The 11,509-nt window shown below is 45.9% G+C and overlaps 1 protein-coding gene across 1 annotated transcript in view; it reads right to left on the reverse strand.

Annotated features, from left to right (window-relative positions):
- The window catches only part of MBTPS1 (membrane bound transcription factor peptidase, site 1), a 35,593-nt gene extending 35,011 nt beyond the window's left edge, over positions 1-582 (reverse strand). Inside the window, exon 1 of the mRNA XM_006045731.3 lies at positions 122-582. Within this exon, the coding sequence (XP_006045793.1) occupies positions 122-284 (163 nt within the window). The 5' untranslated portion in view covers positions 285-582. The remainder of the gene's footprint in view (positions 1-121) is intronic.
- Between the last annotated feature and the right edge of the window lie 10,927 nt (positions 583-11,509).

Here is an 11,509-nt window from a genome sequence, read left to right on the forward strand (position 1 = left end):
TGCAGAAGAGAGGGAAATGTTTTTGGCAAAAGCTAATATTTATAATAAATCTGAAAAAAGAAAACAGAAAAACCCAACACACTGAGGGGGAAGTCCCTAACATTTAAAATAATATCATTACCATATTCCACAACCGTTGAGGAGAACTCCACCTTCAAAGCCAGGTGGGAACAGCCAGGGCATGGGGCCTTTTCAAAGGGTTTCTTTTCCAGTCTGTCGCCCAGATGCTTCTTCCCGCAGAGCAAAACCACCAGCAGAAGCAGCCAGATGTTGACAAGCTTCATGGTCGTAAGTGAGTATGGTCATAAAATCGCATAAACTCAAATCGCACTTTTTTCTTCCTTGATTATAAGTTAATTTTTGTTCCAGCTTTCAGCTGAAACATTACTGATCCGCCATTTCACAGTCTTGTCCAACGTAAATAAAAGTTAAATTTCATGGCCTCTTGTGGCTTGGCCTGAAATGAGGCTTTCATTTCTTTCTTCGTTTCTTCTCCATCTTGGGCCTCAGGCTTCGCTCACTCTGGCCCAGACCCCTGAGTCCTACACTCCATGTGCACCACGGAACCAAGGTCCAGCAGGGCTGAGCGACCACTCTGAGAGCCAGTCTACAAAACAAAGCAAGCAACAGGGACATGAGCAGCACAGCGACAGAGCCAGGGAGGTTTCGCGATCTCTGAAATTTAGATGAGAGGGTCTAAAAGCCACACCAGCTGTAAGACAAAACAAATGCACGATGCAACCAAGAAATATCTATGGGCTCATTTTAATTTAGCTACTCCTCACCCCTTTCAGGGGGAAAAGAAAGTTTTAAGACAGCTTCAAAAATAAAACAGGATAAAATAAATGAGAAAAATGGAGAAAAAAAAGGATAATAAATAACCCCTGGAATACTAAGCACATTAGCCCTGAGCTAATGAATGGGAGTCATGACTCTGCTCAAGTTCCTTCCCTTTGCCTCAATTTGGGATTCTCGCCTTTCCCTTTCCCCAGGGCGTTGCCCTAATCAGCACTTTAACTCCCCGTGTGCACTGTCAGCCGCTCAGCGTGTTGGACTCTGCAATCCAAGGCTCCTCCGTCTACGGGATTCTCTAGGCAAGAACACTGAGGTGGGTTACCAATGAAATTCCACCAGTTTTTCAAATAAAAGCTTGGTACACATCCTTTTCTTTCTACTATAAGAGTAACACCTAAGAACAGGCTAATTTCCATGCAATTCATGTACCTACCACCCTCTAAGACACCCTGTGCTCTGAAATTACTCAAACTACACTTTTTCAGGTTTTGAAATATTTTCTGCCAATTCTATGAAGAGAGCATGGAAGAGTTTTTATTGTCAGTAAATGTATTTTACCTGAAGCCTCAATTTAAAGACTTTCAACCTGCTGAATGTGTTATAAAATCAGATTCTCTCTTTACTGGATGTGGTATGAGAAGACGGACAGTTGGTGAGGTAAAAGCTGTTGCCAGAGAAAAATGTGATTTGAGTATTAAATTGCATGTAAGCACAAATACCTTTCAAAATATCTGAATGGCAAAGAAAAGGGTAATTCTTCACAGTGAAGAATAGAGCAGCAGTTAAAAAACAAAAAACACAGGCTGTAGCATGTCCAGAAAAACACATTGCACAGATCACATCAGAAACATAAATAACCCAGCATGGGAAAAACAGAGCAATGAGACAGTCCTTCCTTCCATCACTACTTGTTTCTAAGAAGAAAACATTCAGGACAAGGAGTCAGCCCCTTTTTGAGAGAGGCGTGTCAAGGTATTAATAAACCCATTCTTCCAGCAGAAACTGGTACCTGAGAATAACAAGGGGTTTGTGGTTTCTAGGACTACTCACGTGTGCTTCTATAGGAAAGCACTGATAAACAAAAAAACAGTGATAAATACAGATAAGCAGTTGGAGTATCCAAACAATCTTTGCACTAATAATTAGTACATTCATCATTATAATAACAAATGATATGAAAAGCAGGCCTAACTCGAACTGGAAACCAAGGTTGGTGGAACAGAGTTAATCAGATAGAAATGAAATATTAAAATCTATTTCCATAGCAACATGGAGAACATGAGAATGTCAATCATATAAACAATTAAAAACAACAACCAGAAGAGAAAGATGGAAGAAAAGCAACAGGGGACACCAAAAGCCACCCCAACCTGTTTTAGAGGAAGCCACCTGGGAGTGAGCCCCAAGTTTCTGTTCATATTTGGTACTCGCAGCAATGAGGTATCACAGAATACAATTACCTGAAGCACACACCTGGCTCATTGTATTACAGGTCAAAGATGAGAAAGCTAATCACAGTGACAAAGGCTAGCATGATAAAGGAAATGAACTTACAGTGAAAAAACAAAAAAATAAAATACAAACAGAATGCTACAGAATCTATGACACATTTGGACTGGATACCACACAAATATTAGTGAGCAACACTAGTGAGCAAATGTTAAACTCAGTAAGTTGAGTTACATCAACTTTCATTAAACCTGTTCCAAAATAATTCACACACAGGTAAAGACGATGAACTTAAAAGTCAGCCTGTGGGAAGAGAAGGCTGATGATCTCTTAAAACTGAGGCAGTGCCCACGCCATCACTGGGGTCGCAAGCCCAGCCACCGGCTACGGACCTCTGCAGCCCTGGCCTGTTTGCTTTAAAGATACAGTCCCCTACTCCTCCGTGGGGCTCTGAAGGCACCCCTCACCGTGTCCACGACGGCTCCTTCCACTCACTCCCCAGTGCAGACCTGGAGAGCATGCTCCCCGGGCCAGGCTCACCATCTGGTAGCAGACACACATGCAGCAACAAGCACAGGTAGGCACAGAGAACGGAAACACAAACTCTACACAGACACACAGGAAAGGAAAAACTCTTTATTAAAACAACAGGCTGAGGGCAAGAAGGCAGGTGTTGGTGGGAGAGCCTCAGCAGCCCAGCCCATGTGGAGTGATGGAGACTGAGGGCGGCGGGTGCGTTGTGAGGCCCCCGGCAAGGGGCGTCAGAATCTGAGTGAGGGGTCAGCAGTGACAGAAGGCAGAAGGACACTGATTGGGTCAAATAAATATTTTGTGGAGAATGGGAGGCACCTTTCTCACCGTCAGAGAAGGAAGTCTCAAACATGAAGGGAAACACTGGAATGAACCATGCAGGATGACAATGGAAACACTGGTGTGAATGCAAGGTTTTCAACAGACAGATGCAGAAACATACACTCGCACCAACACATGGACACGTATCTCCTAGCTCTGTCTGCTCAAGGAAAGAGCATGGGGGCAGCAATATTCTCACAGGAGAGAACCCCTTACCCCCACTAGTGCCCAGCACTGCTTTTCTAAACACTACACTCCACTGAAAGAAACCAGGCTCCTTAGAGAGAGAGTGAGTTTCAGGCTGGGCAGGGTAAAAAGAGACAAATCTGGAACATCTGTGCTAAAGAGGAAGAAGGGCTCACAGAATGGTGGGGAGGGTCACAGGGGCCCGCTGGGATCTGAGCATCAAAGTAAACGTTGAGAGTAACAGATCTTGACCCACTGAAGACAAAAGTAAAACACGAGTCCACCATGGCATACACACAGAAAATAAACTCAAGTGCAAAGAGGATTAAGCTAGTTACATGATCTCAGAATGCCTCCCAACAAAACCCTGATTTACAAAAGGAAGTAGAGGAATGTTAGGATGGAGACGCCTCATCAAGTTAACCAGCGATGGGACAAACAGACCCGGGCCCATCAGGAGGCGTGGTGGAAGAGCCTGGCATCTCCTGAGGGGCTCCTGCCAAAAACACGCAACTCCAATCAGGTCATGAGGGAACATCAGGACCCAAACTGAGGGACATCTTTCAGAACGACTGGCCTACAACCTCCCTAAGTACTGAGGTAATGAAAACCAAGGAATGGCTGAGATTAGGCTCCAGACTGAAGGCAACTTAAGACTCTTGAATTGGATCCCTTTGCTGTGAGGATGTTACTGGAAGGAACAACTGGCACAACCTGCATGGGACCAGTCTGTGATTAGATAGTGGTGGAGTATCATGACTAACTGCTGGACTCCGAAGGCTGTGCCGTGGTTATGGAAGAAGGTCCTTGCTCGCAGGAAATGCCCACTACAGTACCTGGGGATCAAGGGCATCAGATCTGCAACTTACTTACAAATGCAGAGAAAAAAGGGCTTGTACTATTCTTCCACCCTTTCTGAAATGGTGGAAATGGTTTCCAAAATATACAAAGAAAAAAAAAAGGTCCTATATTTAGTCTCGGTTGCTAGGACTGCCCTCAATGAATTTGCAAACGTAGGGGAGGAGTGGAGGCAACTTTAAGCCTCTTGCAGACTCAGTCTGCACCGACCGATGTATGCACAACCAGACCATGGACCTTGTCAAGCAGATTTACAGCCATCAGCTGTCACACAGAATGATACCTGAACATCCCAAGAGATGTGCTGAGCTACTCAAAAGGAAATTAAAAGTATTTCTCATTCTGAGGAATTGGGATAGTAAACAGCTGCTAGAATTAACCCCGGTGACTCTATAATTCACATCATAAAAGTCAAGTAACATTTTGACAGACAAAACTGAGACAGCCAATAAAATGAAATCAAATTTAAGAATTCAACTTGAATACTTTTCTAGTTTGCTAGTGAATGTAAAAACTCTTATGACCTTTAAGAGTTGAAATTTGTCAATACGAGAATGTAAAAAACTTTTAGCCCGATAAATTTGGTAAGAACAACAACGAACACATACCGAGCACTCAGCATGTGGCAGACACTATCCTATGTAATGCGCATGTATTAACTCACTTAATCCTTACAACAATCTGTCCCCACCCCACTTTCAACAAGAAAACTGAGGCCTAGGCTGGCTCAGCACTGCCTGGAGTCACCTGGCCTCTGAGTGGGGAAGCTGGGCTGGGAACGTGGGCGGTCTGGCTCCAGAGGCTACACTCTTAAGAGGAAGGTTGTTACCCAGCTTTCCTGAAATCCGCAGAAGTATGAATCTGAGGGCACACAATTTATGTGCAAGGCTTTTAACTGGGAAAAATCAGAGACCACCTAAAATGCAACAAGGAACTAGCTAAATAATTCATGTACATTATGGAATGCAATACAACAATTTAAAATTAGGCTCCTTGGGAAGGCTGAATAGTGGTTCCCAAACGATGTCCACATTCTTATCCACAGAACTTATGAATGTTACTTTATACGGCTGAAAGGACTCAGCAGGTGTAACTAAAAGCATGTTCTGATGGGGAGAGCATCCTGGATGGTCCATTTGGGTCCAGCATAATGACAAGAGTCTATAAGAGGGAGGCAGGGGAGTGATGATGGGCGCGTGGGGCTGAAGTGATCGCAGCAGGAGGTCAGGCACCAAAGTCTGCAGGTGCCTCTGGATGCTGGAAAAGGGATGGAAACACATGCTCCCTGGAACTTCCAGAAGGAATGAAGCTGACACCTTGACTTCGGCCCAGTGAGACTGATCTCAGACTACTGACCTCCAGAACTGCAAGACAACAAATCTGTGTTGTTTTAAGCCAACAAGTATGTAGAAATTTTTTACAGCAGCCACAGGAAACTAACATATTTCCCAGAGAATATGGGGGAAGTGCTAATGAAATATTAAGTAAAACAGTTAATGTGATCCAAACTTTCATTTTTAAATATCTATATGCACCACGGAAAAAGAACATGAAAAAAGATAACTTTGTGCAATAAAACTTGCACAGTCAAAATATGTTAAAAACGTAATTTCAATTATACATATAGCAGAGCTTAAAAGGGATCTGCATGTGTGCATGCTGAAACACTTCAGTCATGTCTGACTCTCTGAGACCCCATGGGCTGTAGCCCACCAGGCTCCTCTGTCCATGGGATTCTCCAGGCAAAAATAGTAGATTGGGTTGCCATGTCCTCCTCCAGAAAAGGAATCTACTTCTTAGGATTTGTTTTTAAAAATCTCTCTGTCTACCTTCTAACTTAAGGTTATGCTTTCAGCTAGTTCATTCTAAACAGATTTGTCATCTGTAACATCACTTACTTATAGGGCCTGGTTAGGGTTGTCTCTGGATCCACTAACTGTTGACTGGATTTAATTTCCATAAATTCTTTATGTAGAAGGCCTGGTTATTTTTCCATACAAAGGTACACCCTAAAAGATGGTATTTAACATTATGAATTTTCCATAAGTAAGTATAATTATGTCTCCAATACAGGTACAATAAAAAAAATACTTGACATTAAATACTAAATGTAAAACACAAAGCTCTAATAGCTCAAATAATACAATGCCAGGAATAAGATTTAATGGGATGTGGATAAGAGGGAGACCAAGTAGAGGAGATGGATTACCTGGGCAGGCAACAGTCAACATTCCTTACAGCCCAGAATCGTCTGTGTGCATTATAAAACAGTGTCACTAGGATTATGATTCTGGGTATAGCTAAAGTACATACAAATTTGTTTCTTTGCAAATAATTAAAGAACACAAGTCAGGGAAATGACTTTTATCACCCAATAGTCGTCTAATTAGGAAGATGTGCCTTGCTTTTTAATGACCCTTTACTGAAACAGATGCAGAGAAAATTGTTTAGGTCACAAAAGGGTACCATTCAGTTCAATCAAAATTTGGCTGTAAAAATACCACTTTCGTAACTAACTGCACACTTGACTGTATTACCATTGTTTAACAGGCTAACATTTGAGAGATGCCAGACCACAATATCTTAAAACAAAGGTGTATTCTTAAGCCTGATTGAACCATTCATTCTGGCACATTCGCCCATCAGTAGGTTTTGTAGGGGGAAATTCAGCCCCGCAAGTCAAGAGCACCAAAGTCAAGAGTCATGGTCCACACTGTTTTTATTGTCTGTTCTTTCACAGAAGCTGCTGCTGTCTCTTCATTCTCTTTATCCTCCCACCATCCAGGATCGGCCAGCCACACAGGAGGCTCACAGTTGCTGCATTTTAAACTCATTCCTTAAACAACCTTAGGCAAAAAGACATCCTCAATATTAATAAACCAAGTGAACAGATTTCTGTAGAAGGTCAAAACTGATTAGGCCACAGGGAGGAGGAAATCAGTCTCAAGCTGACTCAGACCATACACTGAGAGACCAAGGTCCATCTCCCGTTCTTAATATTTCAAGTCATCAAGGGCTAGACTTGCCAAGTTCTTCCAATAAAATATATGCAGTATCTCAACTCTCTCCTGATGTAAAGGGGCAGATGCAAATACACCAGCCCCTACTCCAATTAAAGCCCTGCACTAGGAGCCACATGCAGTCTATTGGGCCTGCAGCCTCTAGTTACTCTGGCGCTGTGGCTGCCACACAAATGAAAGAGACAGCAGGCGGGACAAGAACCATCTCCCACCAGACTGACAGACAAGGTAATCACACAACATGAGAAGGACGCGAAGGGAATGATAAAACCTCCTGACTTTTCAGGAGGGAGCCTGCAACATCCCATGGGGCCCAAGGAGCTTCTAAGGCTCTGCAAGTACTAGACCAGAAATGCTTTATTTACAGAGGCAACCAACTCTTGATTATAAGGATACTTGGAGAGCACAATGGAGTTAGCTTATGGGCCAGGGTCCCACCCAGCCACCCCTCTCCCCACCTCTAACAAAAGGGCTCTAGCCATCTGCTTCATACATGGCAACAAAAAACATTATCTGTAAGAAGTGCCCTGCGTGAATGGATAAACAAAATGTGTTACATGCAGAGTGGACTATTAGTGTGCCATAAAAAGGAATGAAGTATGGAGGGAAAGGGTAACTAGGAGTTTAGGATTATCAGATACACACCACTATATATGGGGGCTTCCCTGATGGTTCAGATGGTAAAGAATCTGCCTGCAATGCAGGAGACACGGGGCAAGAGACCCGGGTTCAATCCCTGGGTCAGGAAGATCCCTTGGAGAAAGGAATTGCAACCCACTCCAGTACTCTTGCCTGGAGAATTCTAAGCAAAGAGTCAAAGGGGTTGTAAAGATGAACAAGGACATACTGTACAGCATGAGCTTCCCAGGTGGCACTACTGGTTAAGAACCTGCCTCCCAGTGCAGGACTTGTAAAGAAACATGGGTTTGATCCCTGGGTCAGGAAAATGCCCTGGAGGAGGGCATGGCAATCTACTCCAGTATTCTTGCCTGGAATTTCCCGTGGACAGAGGAGCCTGGCAGGCTACAGTTCATAGGGTCACACAGAGTCTGACACGACTGAAGCGACTTCACACTGTATAGCACAGAGAACTATGTTCAATATCTTGTAATAACCTAGAATGGAAAAGAATCTGAAAAAGAATATACATATGTATAAATGAATCACTTTTGCTGGGCACCTGAAACTAACACAACATTGTAAAGCAATTATACTTCAATTTTTTAAAAAAAAAGAAGGAATGACACACCGATACAGGGTACAAATTACACGAAGTTTAAAGACAGTATGAAAAACAGAAGAAGCCAGACACAATGGTCACATATAACCCCATCTGAATACACAAAATATTCAAAAAAGACAAATCTAAGGAGACAGCAAATTAGTGGTCACCTGGAGCTGGAGTTAGAAATGGGCACTGACTGCAAATGGGCACTGTGGGGATCTTTTGGGGATGGAAGAAATGTTCTAAAACTGGATTATGATGATTGCACAACTGCAAATTTACAGGGAAAAAAAATGTTGAATAAGCACACTTAAAAACAGTGATTTTAACCTTAATAAAGCGCTCACGTTAAAAAAGTGTGTGTATATACATACATATAGATATATGTATGTATATATATATATATGTAAAATGGGTGCTGCAGATTAAAAGTTGGGGGGAAAAAAAATCACTGTTCTCCAAACCCCTCATTTTTATACTTAGGCAAACTGAAACCTTGAAGCGAGAGCGCTATTTACCAGCAGTCAAGACTAAAGCGCCAAAGGAAACGAAATTCTCCAGTTCAACTCCGAGACCTTAGGCTACTCTCTCTTACTTGGAAGTGTCCTTCGGAATCTAAAGTAAATATTTAACTTAATCTGCATACGCAAATAGGCCCAAAGTCTCAAGGGCGCTAATCCAGACAAGGGGTAAACATCTTAAATGAACGTCAAGGAGACGGCGTACAACAGTCTTAGGCAGCACGTGAAGCTCCTTCAGGTCTGAGAGTCAACCAGAACCTCCCCGACCCAAATGACCGACGAGGTTCTTGCCCCGCATTTATGAAAAACCAGACACGGAAGGGGCAGGAATCGAGGTCCCTTAAGATCCCACAGCAGGCTCCCCTCTGGGAAGCAGACCGAGAACCGCGGTCTGTTCCGAGGCTGAGGGCCCGGACCAGGCACACGGTGTGACTCGGTCAAAGTTCACTAAAGATCAAGGAAGCGGGGAAGTGGAGCGACCACCGAGGCGTGTCAACGCGCAAAGAGGGCCAGGAGGAGAAACCGGCCGGCAGTCCGGCCGGGGCGAGCGGCTGGACGACGCGGCTCCCGCGGGCAGGCAAGCGGCACACCGGCACGTCTGCAACGCTCGTCCTCCCCGCGCCCCCCACGTCCGCCCCCGTACCGCCCGGTTCGCGCCCGCGCGGCTCCAGGGGCGCAGAGGCCCCGCCGCCGCCGCCCCCGCCTGCACAGACCCCCCGCCCTCGGGCCCTCGAGAGCGGCGAGCAAGCCGGAGCGCGCGGGCGACCCGGCAGGTAGGGAGGGCCGGCGGCTCTGGGGAGCGGACTTGCTTGACGTACCTGCGGCCGCCTCAGGCTCGGGTCTGCTGGGCCCGGGATAACGGCGCCTCCGCCGCAAACACGCCTCGGGTCTCCATTCGGTGCTGTTTACTCCCAACTCTCGCGAGACTGTTCGATTGGGGCGGGGACACCGACGGCCCGGAACGCCGGACCCCGCCGACCGTGCGTGCCCTGCGTGCGTGCGCTGGACGCCGAGATCCCGGGGCGGGGGGCACTCTGGCCGGGAGGAAGGGTGGAGGTCTCGCGAAGTTTGCGGCCCTGGGGCAGGGGCGGGGTCAGGTTGCTGGGACTCGGCCCGAGTCTGGAGAAAGGACGATTCGAGGGGGCGGATGGGGGATTCACAGGAGCTCTGGAAACCTGTATGGCCCCCGGGCGGGCGCGGCCCTGCGGAGGACAGCCGCGGCGGAACAGCCACCGAACGTTCGTATTCATCCAGTGCTCTCCTCCTGGGGCCTGTAGAGCCAGGTGCGGCGGCGCTCCCCCTGCAAACCTCTACCCGTTTAATCCTCGCTGCAGCTCGGAAGCTGGCGAGTCAAGTGCTTACTCAAGGCCGGAAGGTGCGAGTACTCGCCAGACTTCCACCCTGACAGGCGAGACCCCGGCCCGAAGTCCGGTCTGCTCTACTCTTAACCCCTCCCAGCGTCGCCTGGACCACTGACGCCAAGCGGTGACCCGTTCTGAAGAAACAAAGATTAATGTATTAAACTCCCTAAAAGTGCGCGCCCCCCCCCAATTGTCTGGGTGATTGAGATACTAAAATCACCCACTTAATGTCTAAATGTTGAGCTGATCCACACTAGACGTTGGGCACAACTAGGTCGCTAGAGTCGGACACGACTAAGCGACTTCCCTTTCACTTTTCACTTTCATGCATTGGAGAAGGAAATGGCAACCCACTCCAGTGTTCTTGCCTGGAGAATCCCAGGGACGGGAAAGCCTGGTGGGCTGCCGTCTATGGGGTCGCACCGAGTTGGACGCGACTTAGCAGCAGTAGCAACAGCAGGGGATGGAAAGGCTTTTCAGGTGGCGGCAGTGGTAAAGAATCTGCCTGCTAATGCAGGAGAGGCAAGTTCGATCCCTGGATAGGGAGATCCCCTGGAAAAGGAAATGACAACCTTGCCAGGAAGATTCCATGGACAGATGAGCCTTGAGGACTACAGTTCATGGAGTTGCAAAACAGTCGGACACAACCGAGCTGGCACACAAGGGGGACTGAAAGCCTATTTTAGGTCATGCTGATGACAAATGATGTGCTATGTCCTGAGATAAAACTGCTCGTATCGTTTGACCTTTCCACAGCACCTGGATAATGCCCCAATATTAGAAACCACAGTACTGCATATTCCTTTTAACAGTATTTAACCAAACTGATATGATCTAGTGAAGAAACTTAGAATCACCTATTAGCTTTTTGTGATCTTAGACAAGTTGTACCTCAGCTCTCTGGAACTCACCTTCCTTACCCAAAGGAGTATGAATATCTCCCTCAAAGGATGATGGTTAAATGAAGCATACACATACAGACTTTGACACACAACATATTCAATAGATGTGGTTGTACTAGACCAACCCACACCTGATCAAGTTCTTCCCCACCCCCTGAGATCACATCAGTGTTAGGAACTTTCAGAGAACTCTTGACTCTTGCATTTGTAAATCCAGAGCACTCCCCTCCTACCACCACATAAGGGACTTGATCTTAAAATTAACTGTTGTTCTAATCAGGGTTCTTTTAACAGCCCTTTAAGTCCCTATGCCATTGAATACAAAGCCCCACTGTTAGGA

The sequence above is a fragment of the Bubalus bubalis genome, chromosome 18 (genome assembly GCF_019923935.1).
Source record: "Bubalus bubalis isolate 160015118507 breed Murrah chromosome 18, NDDB_SH_1, whole genome shotgun sequence".
Taxonomy (NCBI): Eukaryota; Metazoa; Chordata; class Mammalia; order Artiodactyla; family Bovidae; genus Bubalus; species Bubalus bubalis.